The following is a 23451-nucleotide window of genomic DNA, read 5'->3' on the forward strand; positions in this document are numbered from 1 at the left end:
TTAAGCCTACACTGAGCTCACAGTGTGTTAGATATCCTTGTTCTGTATGTGAGAGGCTGGTGTTTTGGATCAAGTCTAAGACTTCTCATTTACTCATGTTAATGTCATATTTATTACATTCATATCCTTCCAGCCCGTTATTTTTGGATTCTGATTTTGTCACTTAACACTTTCGCTGTCTCTCCCAGTTGAAGTCATTCAGTAATCACCACAGCCCTTTGAGTACCCTGGTAACTACTCCTAAATATACTACCTTAGACGGCGTGGGAACATTGTGATTATTGCCCATAAGTCTGATTGAAGGATTTTGAAAATACTAAAGGGAAAATGTGTAGGTTCTTGTTCTTTAGAATTAACCCAATGAGATGAATCAGCCTTTATCTATGACCTACAGAAGCTAAAAGACCCACTTATATTTTTGCATGCTTATAAATGAAATCAATTTACTTATTTGGTTTTTCTGAGAAGGTAAACCATTTTATAGGATACATGATGATAAGATTTTGTGTTTGCTTCAGTCAGTATGCGAATTCCAAGGCATATGGGTGTACAGTGCAAAACACAGTTATGTTAGAATTTAATGCAATTAGCTGCTCTAAGAGATATTCTGACATTTGAAATGTCGTCGCTTCCAGGCAGATTTAATGGGAACCAGGTGGACAGGTTGCTGGCACCTGGATGCTTTTATGGCACACCTTCATAAAAGCACTGGCCTAAGTAAGAACACATCCTAAGTGTAGCTCTTTAGCTTTGGATCATGTAACAGATGGAGAACATATCACACTTTTTTGAAGTAAGTGAGAAAGCTGACATAACAGTTCTAACCACATTTTACCAAGATGTATCTGACGACTATGTAGTAAAAAACAGTTCATTTCAAACGTAAAATGGTATGAGTTCCTCCTGCCATTTGTATTAATGGCACTCAGCTGGGGTCCACACCGAATAATGACTACAAAAATATCCAATTGATCCAAATGATGTAATCAAGGTAGAAAAATCTCACCAGATAACTTTAGCTTTGTCTGGATAATTACATTGTTTCCACTTCACATTCTGTCTTGGCATGCAGTTATTACTTTAACTTTTTTTTTTTTGGAAAATGGCAGTAAAAGAATTTAGAAATCAACTGGATCAATTTTATAAAGGAAACACAACCAACAAATATTTAACAAACTCAAATAATTGTCTTGGTGATCCTGACTTGAGGCCTATAGAATGTCTAAAGATGATCTCATATAACAAAATTAAATCATAACCTTTGTGTAGAGAGCTTGAAATCCAAGGGACTCTGTGTATATAGAAAAAAACATATATTCATTTACTTTCCAAGTGGGTAGAGAACAATAAGTTGATGACATCAATCTACAATAACTAATAAGGCTCCATTACTTGAAACAAGGCACAAAAGTAATTCCTTTTTCCAAATTCCCTTGTCTGCTTTCTCCATAGAACGCATAACCTAAAGTTTACGGCATAGCAAACACATGCATAACTCAGAATGAATACTGAAACACGTAAAAAGTTATAAACATTTGGTCAAAGTTTTAAAAGGACTGTAGAACTGTCATTCATAAAATAGGTTTACTTAGAGGAAGAGAAAATGAAAATGGGAATACTGGCATTAAATCTATGTTAGTGAAACCACGGAGCCAAGATATCAAAAATAAACACGTTTAGTTATGACTCTGTTGTACGGGGCAGTCTGCTTTGCTGCTACCGTCTAGTCACTATGCTCACTTAAAGCCAGGATCTGTACATTTAGAATCTCAACTATTTGTCTTGGTGGGCACCAGGTCTCCTCTTAGGACTTTCTCGCTGTGAAATCATAGTTTGGAAGGGGAATCTCCTCTCAATAAAATAATGCCCTCCATGATTTACTCCTTAGTTTGCATTCCCAGCACTACTCTTTCAGGCACCTGCTCCATTTCACTTTGAAGTCTATTATATTCAGAAAGTAGAAGCACAATCTGGAATTTTATGAATTTGTAAACATTCCTTCCAGCTGTACCATTATTGCTTTGAGTACTGACTATATTTAGGTTATCATGGAAATAATAAAGAGAACCAATTAAAGCAAACTATAATTTTAAGGTTAAAATGAACCTAGTAAAAATGTTAGATTTAAAACCAGAATTTTAGACTTCTATAATAATGTTAACGTAAAAAATTTTTTTCTAACTAGGCCAGTAAACTTTCTATTCTCCCTTATATACCATATTAAGAATGAAACAGATTATGGATTTTTGTTCTATATTAAAGTTGGGTAATCAAGTTTGTTATTATAGTTATTTTATGATATATTTATTTATTTAGCGCTTTTAAAATACCTTTCATACACACACATGCACCTATATACACATGCACATTTTTCCCCCTGCAAATTAGATGACCTTGGGGAAAATGCCTTCATGCCCAGGAGGAAGTTACTACGGTTAAAATTTCTTTTTTTCAACCAGTTGCCAATTTGTTTGACATATTCACCATTAATGCAACCCTGAGAGGAAAGTGTATTAATGATTTTAATATAACCAACTAAAACAGAATTCTTCAACAAATAGTCTTATTTCATTGTTATTGTCAGTATTTTATACTTTGGATGTCATGCGATGTCAATCTGCAGTATCTCAGGTATCATCTGCTGATGCTAATTACATCATAAAACACCATAAATATGATTCTGAATGTAACCCTTACCCCACACAGTCATTTCAATTTCAATGTCTACTTATCAAGTTTTCTGAAAGAAACTCACTGAACAACGTAGGTGGTTTTTCCTGTTTATTATAGTTATTTTTAAGGTGGTAAGTGTCACAACATTAACTTTGAGGGGAATAACATGGTCCAGTGTGAAACGCAAGGTACAACATTTTACAGTGAAGCCACAGTACAAAGTGATGGAACTTTCAAAATTGGGTAGGTCAATGAAACATTTCATCATTTCGCTCTGTAAAACTCTGCTGATGGCCTCAACTAATGGACTTTTAAAACATGTTGCTGTTTAAAACATTTTAACAGCAAATGCTTTTTTTAAGAGAATACACATCCGAGCAACTCAAACTGTAAGCAGGAAATATGTCAACCTCTCTACAAAAATTTTATCCAAATTTACAACATTCATAGTGTATTTCAAAGTAAAATGTCCTTAGAACAAATAAACTCAATTCCTTGCTTGTTGATGAATATAAACTCAAAGAAACACATCACAAGAAAATTAACTTTCATAGTTCTTTGCCTATGACCTTTCAGATACCTACTACCCTGGCTTCAAAACCATTTTGTGGCCATATATAATACAAACACCCATGTATTGCATGCATCATTTATACTATCTTGGAATTTATCCATCGTCTTTACTAAAATGAACCACATTTTAAAGACACTATATATCATGCACCCTGAAAAATTACAGCTAGGGCCTCAGATTTCCTATCTTTTCCACATGCATTACAGGCACAAAGTTACAAATATTTTTCAGCTGACAGTATAACAAACTGCATCAGGCAATTGGTATTTTGAATTCAATATATCTCTAATTTTCACACTATAATTCTGTGGGATATCGTTGTCACTGACATGCACAGTTAGAGATGCTAGCCAGGCTAATGCAAATACGCATAAATAGGAAATATATGTATATATAGCATTGGGTTGCCCAAAAAGTTCATTCCCAGTATATTCATCCAATTAACATTTTCAGGAGTGTGTATATTTGCTATACACACATACAGGAAGTATAGTAGGGTTACTACTGAAAACATGTCAATACTTTAGAATCGCGTTTTGAAAGAACATACAAAACTGCCTTACAGGTTATCTGGCTTTGCAATTCAACTTACTTCAAATCAAACGCAGTTTGGATTCTCTTCGATTTATGTTTCAATATAATTACTCACCTACTCACAACCCTATAAATCAATACTTCCTTTTTTTTAGTGAATACTGACTGACAATCACCACATGTCATACACATTAGAGAAACATCAGTGATAGTATATAACCATTTTAATAACAGAATATCAGGACATAACAATATAAACATTAATGTATGCTTATATTTAATAGTTAACACAATATTGGATTTATCTGAATTTGAAATTTTTGTTTAACTGGATTCCAAATTGTTTCAAATAAATCAGTACATCTGCCTATTATTTGGAACCATTTTGCCATACTAGTTTAGCAAGCTACTTTTGAAGTTAAATATGCCTCAATTAATATGTCATTGGTGATGATTTATGACATGAAAGGTTTTACATACAATTCCACAAAAGCCAGTAACTTATAAGGCTGTGTCACAAATACCATACTCTACTATTTATGGTCTATAAACATACACAAATACTTACATAAGCACACCCATATACACACTGAGCCCTGCAAATTTATGTAAACACCTACACACCAGGGTAGATATACGGCCACATTTGAAAAATTTAGTGGTCCAATAGCTAAAATATATGGAATTATTTTTTAAGGATATTATTCTATATATTCATTCATTTGTATTAAGAAATGTGGCTTTTAGATTTCATTATTTTAAATGAAAAAAAAAAAATCATGTACAGATCTGCAGTGGATGCAACCAAAATACCCCTGCTGGTTAACACAGGGAACACATGTGGCACATGAATTCTGGTTCAAATGTTTTTAGAAGATAGTATTTGATATTTTCAATATTTACATGAGCCAATATAAGAACACAGGGATGTGTATAGATGGGTGTGGACCTGCCATGTCTCACAAGTCTATGACAGTATGAAAACAATGGGAACTCCTGCCCCACCCCACATAATTAAGCAAGACAAAGAAGAAACAAACCATGTGGCTTTCAGAACCAGTCTTTTGAGTTCACACTTAAGTTTACACTTGATTTATAATTAGGTTTTGCATTTCTAAAATGCGGAAAGCAGGGATACGTTTATTGTATCATTCTCTATGACATTTAAAGGTGAAAATGTAAGTGCCAAAGATCAAATTTTTCCTAGAGTGCAATGTCTTCACAGAACATTTAAGGTCTACCATAAGGACAAAAATGCATTGCTTTTGCTGGAGGTCTCTTCTGCCCAGTAGAACAATTTAAAAATTCAGTGTCTAATTTTTTTTCAAAAGAATTCTGTAAGTAAGTAAATCTTAGGTGCCTATAAATCATCAATTCGGCTCCACCAATAAACTGAAAACTTCTGGTTTGTTGCTAAGGATTTTTTTTTTTAATTTCTGCTTTAGTATAATGGAATTATGCTCTGCACAGGAAGAGATCTCAAAGTCTATAAATGGTGTGCTGTTTCAATCTCTGAGGGATTTTAGTTTCAAAAGTAAATGATATATATTGCCCCTGAACAGTCGTTTAATAAAAGTCATATGTTCAAAAGATTAAATGCTGTGGAATAGCATTTCCCTCGGAACTGCTTGAATGGAAAGTTGGCCATGATATCTATCGGCAATTAGTACAAGTCCAGTTTCTTTTTGCCATGTCTAAACAAAGCCCTGGGCTTCATATCAATTGGCAATATCTGCCACTTATCCAGAACAAATAGCGTTTATTGGACCTTTCTAAGCAGTAGTTGTCCATAAGATTGACAGTTCAGGGAAGTTAAAATTATTGGAATTTATTTTTTATTCTGGACCATCTGACCCCACCAGATTTAGGTTAACTGTTCCACTGCTTTCTTTGCATTTTTGACAGTTCAGTCAAATACATACTAATCTTTTATGGACTCAACTGTATTAAGTAATGCATCTTACAAAGACATAACTAGAACAGACACCAGCATAGGCAACCTCACAGATGTTTACTGTTTCAGCTAAAACAAAGCAGCCTTTTGATCTCAGCAGGAGTCTCTGTTCATTTCTATTGGAAACAGTTTTAAAATCTGAAGTCTGGAACAGGTATTATGAACTGTTCTTTCAAGATGGAATGGTTCAGTTTGCAGTTCTCAAATAACCTGCCAGAGAAGTGTCTTTCTCTGCAACAGACAGGATAATGAGGCACTAATTTTTATAAGGCTAAGTTTTCAAATGCTGTTAGGTTGCCTGTACTGTTTTTTTTCTTCTTCTCCTTCTTATGGTTGGAATATTTTATTCACTTGGAAAGTGAGATAGTAACATATGTAACTATAAACCAGATGGTAAAATTTGATAGTTGAGCAATTTATCAAGGAGATAAATGGATAACATTTAAAACAGTATATGACAACTGAAATTCTCTCCATTTTGAATCAAACATTTTGTTTTTAAATTCAATCTTCAAGTAAAATTTGAAAAAAAAAAACCAAGTAAAAGCCTCCAAGTGGCATCATACATTTTTAATTTATCACCTACTGAGATATGTCAAGCCTGTAAAATATCAAAACCATGCTACACAAGTCTTAAATTGTTAGTGTTTGAACTAGTAAAACTAAATGATCACTAGGGTATGGCTTAAATACAACAGACCATACACATTAAATTAGTTCTTAACATTCAGATTAAAAATAATTGTTTTATGTTTAAGCAAAGCTGACTATAATTTTTAAACAGAGGACTAGGAAAGCAGAATTAGTAGGTTAATGTTTAACAATAGGTTATAATCATAGATTTACTTAGTTTAACACAAAGGAGTTTTGCATATGAAAATTTCCAAAATACCAGTAAGATCCAGGATTTATCAGAGTAGAGATTTGGATATTTGGGACCTGATTTATGCAGCACCATTTAAAAGGATTTTGCTTTTCAAATTGGTTTTTTGGAATAAGTCCAGACACAATTTTTTAGGTCTGTATGTTTTTTAAAAAAAGCTTCCTAGCTTCAGCATTTACATATTTGAAAAATTATATATATGGTTGTAGGGAAGAATTATATAATTTATAGCAATGCCATTGAACAAATTCTTCATGTTTAAGCTATACTTAGGCTGTTTTCAATGAAAGATAAGTTTAAAGAGTAAAATTTACTTTTTACAACAAAAATAAGGAAAGTTCCTATGCTTAACAAGAGAGTCTTCATGAGATATGTCTTTGACATGGGTGTTTTTCCTCACCTATACTAACCCACAAAATGACAAGTAGCTCTGAATATTGTCTAGGAAGAAGAACCCTACTTGAATATTTTGATTATTTTGCAATAAAAGTACTTTAAAATCAGCAATGTAAAGTTTAAGAAGAATATAACTTTAAGAAAAAATGTCTGCTAGTGGCATTTTAATCTGCTTAGCCAGAAAATCTGTACAGAACTGTACAGAAAATTTGTATCTACATGTTTACTTATGATCAAAATGAAAACCCCATCTACAGAAATTGACTGTCTTGCTACACCATCAGCATGTTCTGAAACTAAGATCAGGCCCATAAATGAAATTCATCTAGAGCCAGGCCTGGCACAAAAAACCTCACCAATTGAGCCCGTTTGTGTTCAAGCTCCCTCAGTCAAATCAACGTAGGAGATATAAAAAAATATCTCTTTCAAGGATTAATATAAAATGCCTGGATATCTCCTTCTATATGATTTAGGCTTCATAATTTCAAGGTATGCAAAACTCTTTTGTGTATTTTGCTGTTAGACTTTTGCTTAGGAAACGTGAAACCTTCACCCAACCACAAACCATATACACTGCTCCATTGTCTCTTTTACACTGAGTCTCCTACTGAATCCAAATCATCCGAAGAGAGGGGGCGATACAGGTCCTGTAAGATGAAGGGCGGTATAGATTTGTTTACTTGGCTTGCTTAGGCGCCCTGGGGCTCTCTTAGGAGTGGAACAACACTGAATGGGCACCCTTGGTTTCTGACGTCATTGAACCCGTTAGAGTCGTCAATTGTGAATAAGAGGAAAGATCATGAAACCATCTAAATAGATGAAAAGGGTGCTTATTCTGCCTTATTGGCTTGATCCGCTCATGAGCTTTTGCCTTCCTTTGTGTCCAGTTGGGTTCTACAGCCCTTGAGGTCTGTCAACACCAATTCTGCTACTGTGTATCTAGGCAATTCTTCCTTGAACGTTTCCTTCCCATTCTGGGTAGAAGAGGAACGTGCGTACCTCAGGCAATAATTTATTAGGAGCCCCAGCTGGCATTCAGGAAATTCTGGTCCCAGAGCAGCAACTCAAGGGTTGCATTTGCACCCCGCATACACCCAATAAACATTGCCTTTTCAAAATGGTATGTTTGGAAGACAGAAAGAATGTGAACTTGACCTCCCTGCTCCCTTCCCAGTGTTTATCCCGGTTCCCCAACTGCTCACCCATCACCTTCCCTCTTCTTCCCTCCGCCCTTTTCTGCTATGAGATCCCTCTGTCGGTCACCAGGCAACGAGCTCAGATCTGCAGAGAGTGTCTGGAATCCTGGCTTCTTTTCTATTTTGAACCACCCACTCTTCACATCATTTGACTGATCAGATAATCTACAAAAGTCAGCCATGTGGGAGTATCATGGGAAGCTTCATTCCACCTACACAATACAACACTTTTCTTCCTGATGTATTAAGAAATGGGACCCCAGAAAGTTCATGGATGGAAAAGATCCTCCCGGATCTGCATCTGTGACCAAACGCTTCTAGACAGCAATTTAAATAACAGTGTTTTGGAAAAATAGGGCAGTTGCTTGGTACACTGCCATCAGCGCTTTCAAGAAGAAAAATATCTGGCATGCAGACTCCTATTGTATAGGACTATTCTAAAATACCAAAAGAGGTAACAAAAATATAATATTAAGGGAAGGAAAAAAGCTGATTAAACCATAATTAACATAAATAAAAATATAGATTTTCTTGTTTGTGAAGAAGCAGTCAAATGTCTCAATATTCCTTTAAAAAAAAAAAAGCAGCTTATATTCTTGTGTTTCAAAATGAGGTAGGAAGTGTGAGTGTGTGTTGCAGGGAGAGGCAGCCCACTCATTTTCCTGGCCATGTTGCTAGGCAACACAGAAAGAAAAAGAGAAGTAGCTACTGTTTCCCAATTTGCAATAAAAAGAGTTAATTTATTCTTTGAAGTGTCTTCTTTTAGCACTTGCCATCTTTCACTTATTTCAGTATTTCCTGCATAGGAGTATAGCCATTTGAGAAGAATATTAACCAAATTTGAAACAGGATCAGTTTTTAGGGATATTCTAGGCTCAGTTTAACTGGGAGGTATTATTTGATGCAGTCGCCTCCACACCAAGATGAAAGCTCCTCTCACTAAAGCAGCTGGGAATGTTTCTACTCATTGACATGGTACATGGATGGAGGATGTTCATTTACGGCCTCAATTCAAAAGCCTGGAAACGGAACCACCTCTAACCTATCCGCTGCTCTGCTCACAACATGTGTTTAATAAATGTTTTCAGATGATGATAAACCTTTTGTCTCCTTAAAACAAACGAGATTGTTTCTCCCTGCCAAGTACGGAACGTGCACTGGTAGTTTAAATGACAAAATGAAGAACCTACAAGAGAACCAACCCTTATGATCATTTCCCAAGCGCTGGCAGTGTTAATTACATAAGCCATTGGCCACACAGCTGCTAGGAGCCGGATGGAAATGTTCTGCCTCAGTTGGACAAAGTCATAGTGACGTAGGGACTGCAGAGGGCAGCAGAAGCAAATTCTACCCTCATTTTGCCAACAAAGGGACAGCTGAGGGGCTTCCCTGGTGGCGCAGTGGTTGAGAGTCCGCCTGCCGATGCAGGGGAAACGGGATCGTGCCCCGGTCCGGGAGGATCCCACATGCCGCAGAGCGGCTGGGCCCGTGAGCCATGGCCGCTGAGCCTGCGTGTCCGGAGCCTGTGCTCCACAAAGGGAGAGGCCACAACGGTGAGAGGCCCGCATACCACAAAAAAAAATAATAATAATGAAGGGACAGCTGAGCCAAGTGCTTTACATCCCCAAGATGGAAGTCTCCACCATAAGCCAGCAGGCGGGAAGCTCAGACCTGTAGCAGGGAGTCTCACTCATTCTAATCTAATCTCAACAACGAAGCATGAGCTAAATCCTGAATCTAATTTAATTAGCCCAAAGGATGAAGACGGATTTCTATGCCAGGTGTCGTCTCCAAAGTATACACCTCAAAAGAGAGACTATTCTATGTAAGAGGGCCCTATCTGTCCTATCTCTTTTTCTTTTTTTCAAGTCTTTATTGAATTTGTTACAATATGGCCTCTTTTATGTTTTGGTTTTTTGGCCACGAGGCATGTGGGATCTTCATTCCCCAACCAGGGATCGAACCCATACCCCCTGCACTGGAAAGCAAAGTCTTAACCACTGCACCACCAGGGAAGTCCCCAGTCTGCCCTATTTCTAATGGCTGCCTCTATAGATGGGGGCCTCACTGGGTAACATTTATAAGAAAAGCATCACTCACTCCACTAGCCCTTCCTCCACTCAACCATAGACATGTAGGAGATTAAATGAACTTGGTCCATTCTTCTAGTAGTTCACTAATGATTCCTGTACTTTAAAATGCCAGATTAGACTGCGGCCATGAAGAAACCATAGTGAAAACACTCAGCTGGAACTGGAGTCACATTATTGGGTTTTCTATCTGGAAAGAGCCTTTTATTTTGTTTTGTTTCGACTGAAGCCAGGAGAGGATAACAGACTTATCAAAGATAACACAGCCATTTAGTGGAGGAGCTGGTGCCCAGCTCCAGGCCTCATCCAATGATCAAAACCAGCTGGACCTGATGCCAGGGGGTTCAGTGGAGTGAGCAGGACAGTACGACCTGCTAAGTGGGGGCCAGGCTGCAAAGGGGACTGGGGGCTGACTCAGTCACCTCCCCCCGCAGAGGGTGTGTGGACACAACCTCAGCAGGAGGCTTGCAAAGAGGAGCTTCCCTCTTGGAGGCAGTTTAAATGTATGGAACATAAAGTCTCTCTCTTTTTTTTTTTGCAGTACGCGGGCCTCTCACTGTTGTGGCCTCTCCCGTTGCGGAGCACAGGCTCCGGACACGCAGGCTCAGCAGCCATGGCTCATGGGCCCAGCCGCTCCGCGGCATGTGGGATCTTCCCGGACCGGGGCACGAACCCGTGTCCCCTGCATCGGCAGGCGGACACTCAACCACTGCGCCACCAGGGAAGCCCTAAAGTCTCACTTTAAAGCACATAGTACAAGAAATGAAATTCATGAATCCAATCTTTGGGTTCAAAGGCTGCCAAAGAGCCCTAGCTGCTTAAAATGTCCAGGGAGCAGCATCCTGAAACCTCCCTCCACACCTTGCCTGTGAAATCAGGGCAATGAAAGGCCTCCTGTTGCCTCCACTGTGCCATGCCCCTCCTCCCCGTCCCACTCCTTTGATTCTTGCCTTGGTCTTACTGGAAAAGACAAACCGCAGAGGTTGTGAGGCGTTCCAAACAGTAGTTCTTCCATCCTGAAAGAAAAGCTAATCCCACCCCCTTCCTTAGCACAGAGAAACGAACACTGTTTCCAGTAACTTTTTTGACTTTGGTCTCCAAGCTCAATCAACTTCTCCATTATTACACAAGAAGCTCAAAGATAAATGCAGGTCATGATGAAAGAGAAGGTGCTCGGTGTGGGTTTCATTCATAAAAACACAGGCCACATGCAACCATCTCTGCAGCACAAACCCTCAGGGGCTCTGGACCACCATCCTTTGCCCTAAAGCAACTCCCACCAGGGCCCGCCCACCTCCAATCCAGGCACTTTTCCTTTTCCTTCTTAAGGAAGTCTGGTGACCAGTGATGATGTCTCTAATGAAACTCATTTCAGCTAAGGAAGCTTACAAGTCCAGTGCCATTAACGTCTTTGTGCACTCGAGACAAAAAGAGTGAGGTATTACAAAGTGAAGCAGCAACTGTCTATTCTTCCTGGAATTAAGATCAGGACAAGTTTACAGGGAAAGTTAAAGCCCCGAGTCCTAGCTAAGAGAAACCACAGCCATAATAAGTGACCCAAGGTCGGTCGCCTCCTGCCCTCGCCTGGTTCTTCCTTAGAGACAAGCAGCGCTATCATGAGAGGGCTATTTGCTGGCACCTGTACCATCGGCACCGAGACATGGACAGGTCTTAAACAAGGAGCTTGCTCATCTCCTTACCCTCTGCTTCCGCAGGCTTCCAGGGCTGGTGGGTGATGGGCTTGGAGACTTGCCCGAGCGCGGAGTAGACAGCTGACTCCCAGGGGTTCCATTAACTAGAAACACAGAGAATCACAGAGGGGAAAAGCGGCTTATTAAAGAATTCTCACAACAAACCATCTTCTCAGAGCAACAAACAATTCAAGAGGGACGTTTGCTAAAATTCCAGATACCCTTTTATCTATAGTCCTGAAAAACAGCTTCTGGGAGAAACCTTCTTTAGAAATTCACTGCTTTGTTAACCCAGTGTTGAATATAGCAGTAAAAAGAATAATAACGTACTTTGCACAACTTTCCTGATGAGTTTATGAATGATGCTCTTAGCTGTGCCCATGGAGGTTTTAGGCGTGCGGTTCTGAGACATTTTCAATGGACTTTATGCTTCCTTCTTTAGTTTAGCTTCCCAGTACAAGCCAGTGAAAGTAAATATGAGCACAGCTCACAAGTGATAGTCCCAGAGTCTTGTGAAAACAGATCACTGTCTTTTTAGAGTTAAGAACTCACTTCTAGAAGTTCCCACATCCACTTGCGCCCTGTGCACCCCCCAGCCTAACTCAGAAGGACCTGCCTCCAGCAAGACAAAGTAACTGGCACAGACACTCAGGAACTCACCGTGAGTCTGTACTGCTGTCGAGAATAGAAGCTGCTTTTTAACAGGTTTACATCACAAGAACCAACCTGACTCTCAAGACTTTTAAACATTATCCCTAAAAGGAATCAAAGCCCCAGAACTCACGTAAGCCAATCTTTGCTCTGAGTAACAACACCTCTAAAAACTGATAAAACACTTAAAGACATGACTCTATAAAGCTGTATCAGATCGCCACTATTTTGCCTGTAAAAATGTCAACATTTTTACATGTTTTACATCCACAGCAACGGAAGTAGCATTAGCAATGAGACACAAACGTCCTCCAGGGCGCAAAATAAACATCTTTCCGTGAGGGAGAGGGATCATGCATTTAACTTACCTTCTATGAGTTCTAACATGGACACAGTCTCAGTGCCTAACCTGACAAGAGCGAGAGGCGAAATCCCTTCTTAGCACTAAGCCCAGCACCGCAGGGGAGGAGGGAAGCGGTTGGATTAGTTAACGATGGCTAAGGCTGCTCCCAGAGCAGGCTGAATGAGAAGCAGGATTCCTCAGCAGATGCCTTTTCTGCGTAAGGCTGACGTCTTCCGAGCAGCAGTGGGAGGTGCGGGTTCTGTCTTGGGCTACATCAAAGGTGTCAATTCAGCCTCATGCCAACGCGGAACCACTGCAGCCCTCATCCCACCCCTAACTCCCGGAAGCCAAGTCCTTTCAGGGCTTTACACTGAATCATAACGAAGTGCCTCTGGGGGCAACAAACCCAGTGATTCATCTAAAAAAATGAAAATGACAAGAACTCTTCTAAAGCCTGGAGACTACCAGGTAACAGGGGTAATAAGTCGACCCTCACAAAATTCAGTGGTGAGGTACACGTTTGGTGATTTTTCACACACAGTGTTTGCACCAAACCTTAGGGGCCGTGGAACTGGGAAGCTCCTTGTTTTGTCATCTTCTCCAAAGACCTTTACCAAATGTCACAGAACTCATGCTGCACTAATTTGTGTGTTGCCTTTGACATGTATTTGGTGACTCCATCTAAAACACACACATGCACACACACGCACACACCTATTTTTTGTTTTTTGGTTTTTTGGGGGCAGATTGAAGTAGGAAGCACTGAGAATGCTTTAATTTGCTTGCATTCTATGGTCCCGTCTTTGTTGAATGAGCCTGACGCCTGGGCCTCCTGGCACTGCACTGCCCCGCCAGGGCCTCTGATAGGAAGGGCTCTGAAACAGGCAAGGACTAAAGAACTGTGGGCAGAGGCAGAATCCACAACTAATAAGGCATGGGATCCCCGAGGAGTTGACTGGAAAACAGGCTTTGTGAACATACTATTTTCTTTGCCCACTTTCTACATCACTTTACGTCTTTACATCCCTCCTACAGGCTACGCAGTTCGGGAAGAAATGAGCAAATGGGAAAGCAAACACAGTACTCACAGTTTTACTTTTGAGACTCTAATCTTACCAAGCCAATGGAACATAAAGAAAAAGAGAAAGCGCACTCCCAGGAAAACAGCCGTAGCAATACTCAGCTTACAAAAAACAAAACAAAGCAACAACAAAAAGCTTGTGTTTACTAAGTATTCATTATGCATGCATCTCAGTTTATTGAAGACTTATTTTCTATGGACTAGTTAACGCACTTAAACCTTTTATATTGATATACTGGGTTGGCCAAAAAGTTCATTTGAGTTTTCCGTAACACCTTACAGGAAAACCCGAATGAACTTTTCGGCCAAGCCAATATATACACATATATGCATATATACACACACATACACACACACATATTATCTCATTTAACTATCAGGATAACTCTGCGAGGCAAGCAGTATTATTTTATAGATGAGGAGGCATCAAGATGATAAGCAACTTGACCAGAGAATACAGGGCGGAGGCCGAAATCTCTGCACTCTTTACCACCACTTGCTCTGCTGCACCCACCTCCTAACCTGCAGGGAAATCACACAACTCAACTAGTAATCACAACAGAGTATTCTGAGAGGGGAAGTACTGCATGTTGCTGTTGGAATCCTAACAACCTATGGGGTCAAGACTGGCCTACACCCTACAGAGAGGGTAAGAGGTAGTGAAGCCAGATCCTCAGGATTAGTAGGAGTTTGCCAGGGGAAGGAGGGTAGGGCACAGTGAGGGAAAGTGTTCCAAGGCAAGAGGACCACGTGTTTCATGGCTGGGCACGGAGGAGGGAGCAAGTATGGTGCTCTGAAGGGACCTAAACAAGTCAGCATAGCAGCCAAGTGGAGTTGGAGGGAAGGACCTTATGAATGAGGATGGAGGAAGCGGCAGGGGTCACATAACGCGGGGTTTTGAAACTCAAGTTAAGGAGTTTGGGTTTTATCCAAAGCACAGTGAGAAGCCATTGGATGATTTTAAGCTGGAACCCAGGGGATCAGATCTGCATTTTAAAAAGCTCTGAAGAGCTCTTACCCTGTCAAGAATGGTTGAGAGGGGAACAGTAATGGCAGCAGGGACACCCCTTAGCCGAATGTCCAGGTAGGAGAGACAGGGGCACATTTCAAAGGTCCTGTGGTCAGAGAGATGGTGTGGCTCCATCTAGGGTAGTGCAGTGGAGGTGGAGGGAAATGGAAACACTCCAGAGAGATTTAAGAGGTAAAAACTATCAGATGTGGTTAATTGATTGACTGAAGAGGATTAAGGCTAGAGGTGCATTGTATGTACCTTAAGAAAGAAAGAGAGAGAGAGAGAAAGAGAGAGAAAGAGAGAGAGAGAGGGAGGGAGGGAGGGAGGGAGGGAGGGAGAAAACTTGCGTTGTAGGTTGGTGTCATTTTTCCTGTTGGGGATGAGGAACAGGTTCAGAGAGGTAACTTGCCCAAAGACGAACAGCTCAAAGGCAGCAGAGCTAGAACTGAGTCTCATTCGCATCTTACTCAAAGAACTGCACCCTTTTCCCATGAGCGTGGCCTGTCCCGGCACCTCAGGAAGCGTCCAGGACTCTTGCCCCTGTCTGGAGAGCTGGGGACGTGTAGGTTTCTCTCTCACTGGGGCACTCCAACCCACCTCCTTTATTGACAGCCTCTAGGCTCACAGCTTCTACTTGTATTGCCATCTCTCTGGAGAAATGAAGTTCGGGTTCCAAAAAGTCATCTACAATCAAACGTTTTTCGAACACGATCCGCTTGTAAGTTGGGAACGACTGCGTTCTTAAGGTCAGAGCTCTGTTCAGACTCTGCCTCTTGGCCACCTAAAAAGCATCCTCTTGGCAACTTTTTAAAATGGTTCTTGACCTCCAGAAAACATCACACACCTTATGGTTGGATCACTGCTGGAATAATTAATTTCATTTCATAAGTAAGTTTGACACATGTACCGAGTTCAGTTGTGTTTTAATCCTGTAATTCCAGAAGTCCCTGAGTGCCAGTATAAAAGGGCTTTGTCACTTATTTAATAGAGCTCATTAAAATTCAACTAACAAACGGTGTTATTTTACAGAGGCCTGTAATAAGTAATTCTTTATTTTGAATGGGAAAAATTCAACTTCATATGGTTGTTTTTAAATGGCCAAGCAGGTCTAGCAATTAGTTATCTCAATCGAAGTCACTAACATCTGAATTACTAAAGTACTCATCAGATCCACTGCCTTATATCCAGTTCTGGTTTCCTTTGCTCAGATCTGTCTGGGCACATTTTAAACCCTGTATCCTTTGCTCTGCTTGTTACCTCCCGAATGAGAAGCGCTAAACTTTAGGCTGGCTTATTCTCATATCCCGTGATGATCAATCGTATAACCAGCCACCAAAGAGCTGTGGAAGAAATCTGTGGGGCTGACTTCTACCATCTTTAGTCCATGTCCCTCTCAGGGGCACCTAAGCCTATCAGGGACACTATAGCTTGAATCTGTTACAGCACATCACTCCCCATGAAAGATCCGACCTCACCTCATCCTTCATCATTTCAGATGGATGATCCTACTCTACTCATTGGAGCCATGAATTCAGGATTCTGTAATCAACCAGTCAGCACACACAGCATGAACTTACCAGGTGCCTGACTCTGTCTAGTGTTCCCTGTCTCCCGAAACTTACAATTGAATATGAAAGTTACTAAAAAAACTCTAGAATTGGGAAATACTTGGCTTCCTTGTTAGAATTCATTGCTTCTTTTAAATGACTCTAAGCTCATGTGTATGTTAGCAAACCCTTTGTGAATTTAAAGGGTTTCTTCCCTTTACAGTTTCATTGGTAACAGGCTCAGACAGCAAGTGAAAACTAAATGTTTAAATGCCTCAAACTGGTCCCAAAGTTAGAACAATCTCTACGCAAGGCTATCTCATTACAAGGTGACTAACCTTTTGGACTTGAAAACCGATCTTGCTGTTTCCCTGTCTGCTTTTTGCACTTAAGACGGCTCATTTTTGTATGCCACTGCACTTGCAGGCAGGGGAGGAGGGATCGTGTTTGCATGTCTATGGGTCTATGTATCCGTCTGTGTGCTCAGGGGGCGGTGATTCAGGCATACTGCCCAGATCTGGCTGCTTGCCCTAGACTTTCCCTCTCTCCCTGATCGTGGAGGAGGCTGTAGATACTCTAAAATATGTTTTCCCAGCCCTTGTCCATTGCCTGCCACATTACTGAGAAGAAAACAAAAAAGAAAAAAAGCAGATGGAGTCAACTGAGGCAAAGAGAAAATAGACAAGCGTCTAATGGGTGGGGGAACTCTTGAGAATAAATGCTTTTTTCCTAATTTTATCTTCATAGGTGCTCACCCATAGGTGAGGTGGAGCCCTAATTTTCTCCATTTGTCTGCATTCTCTTAAACTGAGACAATGGGTCCAATTCAAAGGGACTATCTTATCTGTTGAGAACAATGGTAAGCAGGGAGGTCAATAGAAAGCAGTGGGGATGGAGAACGGTACATGGCTCTATAAATTAATTATTTAATAAATACTTACAAAAAGGCCCTTGAACCTCAGGAAGTCTAAGCAACTTGAAAAGATCCTACTGTTCCTCAATTCACTCATCTGGTCAACATTCACTTAGTAGTGACCATGAACTTGAAGGCGTTGTAGGATGTGTAAAGAACACATGCCCTCAGAAACCTTAAGACTTGGGAGGGTCATACAGCCTGTCACCTGTAGCCCAGGGGCCAAATCAACTGTCACACGTCTGGGGAGGTGTGAAAGACCCTCACAGAGGTCGGCGGGGCCAACCTGGTGGTGTGCGCTTTTGACCAGAAGTGACAGGGGAAGGCTTCTAGAAAGTGATAGGAATAAAGGTACGAGGTGGAAAAGTCCAAGGAGTATCTGGTGGAAATTTAAGTTGATTTATAGGCTGGAGCACAAGTCCAGAGAAGACATGGGAGATACAGCTGGAAAGGAAGACTGGGGCCAAATCAAGACAGTTCTTCATCTGAGAATAGAGTTCAGACTTTATTTAGCAGACGGTAAGCAACGGCAACAAGTCTGACATCAGTGCGCAGGGCAGATGTAAAGGGCAGAGGACAAAGGCAGGGAGGGGGCCAGCTAGCAAGTGGTTTCCGCAGCTGTGAGAAAGCGGAGTCCTAGGAGAGCAGAGGAAGAGCCACGAAGGCTGGTGACCAACGAAACGTGGAAGAGGAGGAGAAGGAGTCAAAGACGATTTCAGGGTAAAAGGAAAGAGATCTCTAATTCAACAAGAACACAGAATCATCTGGAGCTCTCTGCTTTAAAACTACGAAAATGTGTCAGCTGGGATCCCAGGATACGCCGTGGTTATTAGGAGGGAATTAGGCACGTAAGCAGCCAAGGATCAGGGTGGACGAGGGTCCTGGGACTGATGGGCTCGGGGTACTCTGCCCACACCCTGCCAGGTACTGACTGCAGGGCAGCCTCCCCTTGGAGTTTAGCCTGGGAGCCAGCCCCGGGGCAGTCCCATAATGACCCCCTGGGAAAACACGCCCCCTGAAATGGACCTTGCACGGGTCACCAGCGGTGTCCTCGCTGCCAAATCCTATGACCTAGCCCCAGTTCTCATGACCTCCCTTCAGTTTTCATGCTACTTGTCCTCTTAACATTTCTGGCCTCTTCCTCCATCTCAAAACTGTCTGCCCCTTTGACTTCCGTTACTGCATTCTCATTGGCCCCTTGTCTCTGCTGATGTGCTTTTATTTATTTATTTTTTTGCAAGATAGACGAATGAGTTTTGGTTTTTTTTTTTACATCTTTATTAGAGTAAAATTGCTTTATGATGTTGTCTTATTTTCTGATGTATAACAAAGTAAATCAGCTATATGTATACATATATCCCCGTATCCCCTCCCTCTTGCGTCTCCCTACCTCCCACCCTCCCTATCCCAACCCTCTAGGCGGTCACAAAGCACCGAGCTGATCTCCCTGTGCTATGCAGCTGCTTCCCACTAGCTATCTGTTTTACATTTGGTAGTGTATATATGGCCATGCCGCTCTCTCACTTAGTCCCAGCTTACCCTCCCCCCTCCTCATTTCCTCAAGTACATTCTCTACATCTTTATTCCTGTCCTGCCCTTAGGTTCTTCAGAACCTTTATTTTTATTTTTTAGATTCCATATATATGTGTTAGCATGCAGTATTTGTTTTTCTCTTTCTGACTGACTTCACTCTGTATGACAGACTCTAGGTCCATCCACCTCACTACAAATAACTCAGTTTCATTCCTTTATATGGCTGAGTAATATTCCATTGTATACATGTGCCACATCTTCTGTATCCATTCATCTGTCGATGGACGCTTAGGTTGCTTCCACGTCCTGGCTATTGTAAATCGTGCTGCAATGAACACTGTGGTACATGTGTCTTTTTGAATTATGGTTTTCTCAGGATATATGCCCAGTAGTGGGATTGCTGGGTCATATGGTAGTTCTATTTGTAGTTTTTTAAGGAACCTCCATACTGTTTTCCATAGTGGCTCTAACAATTTACATTCCCACCAACAGTGCAAGAGGCTTCCCTTTTCTCCACACCCTCTCCAGCATTTACTGTTTCTAGATTTTTTGATGATGGCCATTCTGACCGATGTGAGGTGATACCTCATTGTAGTTTTTATTTGCATTTCTCTAATGATTAGTGATGTTGAGCATCCTTTCATGTGTTTGTTGGCTATCTGTATATCTTCTTTGGAGAAATGTCTATTTAGGTCTTCTGCCCATTTTTGGATTGGGTTGTTTGTTTTTTTAATATTGAGCTGCCTGAACTGCTTGTATATTTTGGAGATTAACCTTAGTCAGTTGCTTCGTTGGCAAATATTTTCTCCCATTCTGAGACTTGTCTTTTCGTTGTGTTTATGGTTTCCTTTGCTGTGCAAAAGCTTTTAAGTTTCATTAGGTCCCATTTGTTTATTTTTGTTTTTATTTCCATTTCTCTAGGAGGTGGGTCAAAAAGGATCTTGCTGTGATTTATGTCACAGAGTGTTCAGCCTATGTTTTCCTCTAAGAGTTTTATACTGTCTGGCCTTACATTTAGGTCTTGAAGCCATTGTGAGTTTATTTTTGTATACAGTGTTAGGGAATGTTCTAATTTCATTCTTTTACATGTAGCTGTACAGTTTTCCCAGCACCACTTATTGAAGAGGCTGTCTTTTCTCCATTGTATATTTTTGCCTCCTTTATCAAAGATAAGGTGACCATATGTGTGTGGGTTTATCTCTGGGCTTTCTATCCTGTTCCATTGATCTATATTTCTGTTTTTGTGCCAGTACCATAGTGTTATCATTACTGTAGCTTTGTAGTATAGTCTGAAGTCTGGGAGCCTGATTCCTCCAGCTCCGTTTTTCTTTCTCAAGATTGCTTTGGCTATTCTGGGTCTTTTGTGTTTCCTTACAATTTGTGAAATTTTTTGTTCTATTTCTGCAAAAAATGCCATTGGTAGTTTGATAGGGATTGCAACTGAATCTGTAGATTACTTTGGGTAGTTGACTCATTTTCACAATGTTGATTCTTCCAATCCAAGGATATGGTATATCTTTCCATCTATTTGTGTTGTCTTTAATTTCTTTCATCAGTGTCTTATAGTTTTATGCATACAGATCTGTTGTCCCCTTAGGTAGGTTTATTCCTAGGTATTTTATTCTTTTTGTTGTGTTGGTAAATGGGAGTGTTTCCTTAATTTCTCTTTCAGATTTTTCATCATTAGTGTATAGGAATGCAAGAGATTTCTGTGCATTAATTTTGTATTCTGCTACTTTAGCAAATTCATTGATTAGCTCCAGTAGTTTTCTGGTAGCATCTTTAGGATTCTCTATGTATGGTATCATGTCATCTGCAAACAGTGACAGCTTTACTGCTTCTTTTCTGATTTGGGTTCCTTTTATTTTTTATTTATTTATTTTATTCCTTTGTTCCTTTGTTCTTTTCTGATTGCTGTGGGTAAAACTTCCAAAACTACGTTGAATATTAGTGGTGAGAGCGGACAACCTTGTCTTGTTCCTGATCTTGGAGGAAATGGTTTCAGTTTTTCACCATTGAGAATGTTGGTTGTGGGTTTGTCATATATGGCCTTTATTATGTTGAGGTAAGTTCCCTCTATTCCTACTTTCTGGAGGGCTTTTATCATAAATGGGTGTTGAATTTTGTCAGAAGCTTTTTCTGCATCTATTGAGATGATCATATGATTTTTCTCCTTCAGTTTGTTAAGATGGTTTACTACATTGATTGATTTGCATATATTGAAGAATTCTTCTATGATTTCTTTCCTTCTGCTAACTCTGGTTTTTTTCTGTTCTTCTTTCTCTAATTGCTTTAGATATAAGGTTAGGTTGTTTATTTGAAATTTTTCTTGTTTCTGGAGGTAGGACTGTATTGCTATAAACTTCCCTCTTAGAACTGCTTTTGCTGCATCCTATAGATTTTGAGTCATCATGTTTTCATTGTCATTTGTTTCTAATGACAAATGTCCTCTTTGATTTCTTCAGTGATCTCTTGGTTATTTAGTAGTGTATTGTTTAGCCTCCATGTGTTTGTGTTTTTTATGTTTTCCCTGTAACTGATTTCTAATCTCATAGCGTTGTGGTCAAAAAGATGCCTGATACAATTTCAATTTTCTTAAATTTACCAAGGCTTGATTTGTGCCCCAAGATATGATCTATCCTGGAGAATGTTCCATGAGCACTTGAGAAAAATGTGTATTCTGTTGGTTTTGGATGGAATGTCCTATAAATATCAATTAAGTCCATCTTGTTTAATGTATCATTTAAAGCTTGTGTTTCCTTATTTATTTTCATTTTCAATGATCTGTCCATTGGTGAAAGTGGGGTGTTAAAGTCCCCTACTATGACTGTGTTACTGTTGATTTCCCCTTTTATGGCTGTTAGTATTTGCCTTATGTATCGAGGTGCTCCTATGTTGGGTGCATAAATATTTACAATTGTAATATCTTCTTCTTGGATTGATCCCTTGATCATTATGTAGTGTCCTTCTTTGTCTCTTCTAATAGTCTTTATTTTAAAGTCTATTTTGTCTGATATGAGAATTGCTACTCCAGCTTTCTTCTGATTTCCATTTGCATGGAAAGCCTGTTCCATCCCCTCACTTTCAGTCTGTATGTGTCCACAGGTCTGAAGTGGGTCTCTTGTAGACAGCATATATACGGGTCTTGTTTTTGTAACCATTCAGTAAGCCTGTGTCTTTTGGTTGGAGCATTTAATCCATTCACATTTAAGGTTATTATCGATATGTATGCTCCTATTACCATTTTCTTAATTGTTTTGGGTTTGTTTTTGTAGGTCCTTTTCTTCTCGTGTGTTTCCTGCCCAGAGAAATTCCTTTAGCATTTGTTGTAAAGCTGGTTTGGTGTTGCTGAATTTTCTTAACTTTTGCTTGCCTGTAAAGGTTTTAATTTCTCCATCGAATCTGAATGAGATCCTTGCTGGGTAGAGTAATCTTCATTGTAGGTTTTTCCTTTTCATCACTTTAAATATGTCCTGCCACTCCCTTCTGGCTTGCAGGGTTTCTGCTGAAAGATCAGCTGTTAACCTTATGGGGATTCCCTTGTATGTGATTTGTTACTTTTCCCTTGCTGCTTTTAATATTTTTTCTTTGTATTTAATTTTTGGTTGTATTTGTATTTAATTTAGTTTGATTAATATGTGTCTTGGCCTGTTTCTCCTTGGATTTATCCTGTATGGGACTCTCTGTGTTTCCTGGACTTGATTGACTATTTCCTTTCCCATGTTAGGGAAGTTTTCAACTATAATCTCTTCAAATATTTTCTCAGACCCTTTCTTTTTCTCTTCTTCTTCTGGGACCCCTATAATTCGAATGTTGGTGCATTTAATGTTGTCCCCAAGGTCTCTGAGACTGTCCTCAATTCTTTTGATTCTTTTTTCTTTATTCTGCTCTGCAGTAGTTATTTCCACTATTTTATCTTCCAGGTCACTTTCCCATTCTTCTGCCTCAGTTATTCTGTAATTGGTTCCTTCTAGAGAACTTTTAATTTCATTTATTGTGTTATTCATCATTGTTTGTTTGCTCTTATTTCTTTTAGGTCCTTGTTAAACATTTCTTGTATTTTCTCCATTCTATTTCCACGATTTTGGATAATCTTTACTACCATTACTCTGAATTCTTTGTCAGGTAGACTGCCTATTTCCTCTTCATTTGTTTGGTCTGCTGGGTTTTTACCTTGCTTCTTCATCTACTGCATATTTCTCTGTCTTATAATTTTGTTTAAGTTACTGTGTTTGGGGTCTCCTTTTTACAGGATGCAGGTGCGTAGTTCCCATTGTTTTTGGTGTCTGCCCCCAGTGGGTGAGGTTGGTTCAGTGGCTTGTGTAGGCTTCCTGGTGGAGGGGACTGGTGCCTGTGTTCCGGTGGGTGGGGCTGGATCTT

At 40.0% G+C, this 23451-nt stretch overlaps 1 protein-coding gene across 2 annotated transcripts in view; it reads right to left on the bottom strand.

The window, feature by feature from the left end:
- The window catches only part of DCLK1 (doublecortin like kinase 1), a 325118-nt gene that overhangs the window by 66597 nt on the left and 235070 nt on the right, over nucleotides 1–23451 (bottom strand). The window contains exons 6-7 of one of the 2 annotated variants that reach the window (XM_060079608.1): nucleotides 12001–12095; nucleotides 2776–7661 (exon numbers count right to left, since the gene is read on the bottom strand). In XM_060079608.1, the coding sequence (XP_059935591.1) occupies nucleotides 7605–7661; nucleotides 12001–12095 (152 nt within the window). In that variant the 3' untranslated portion in view covers nucleotides 2776–7604. Of the gene's footprint in view, nucleotides 1–2775; nucleotides 7662–12000; nucleotides 12096–23451 lie in introns of those variants that run through there. The other variant, XM_060079609.1, reaches the window with a different exon arrangement.

This window comes from Mesoplodon densirostris, chromosome 17 (assembly GCF_025265405.1).
Source record: "Mesoplodon densirostris isolate mMesDen1 chromosome 17, mMesDen1 primary haplotype, whole genome shotgun sequence".
Classification (NCBI taxonomy): domain Eukaryota; kingdom Metazoa; phylum Chordata; class Mammalia; order Artiodactyla; family Ziphiidae; genus Mesoplodon; species Mesoplodon densirostris.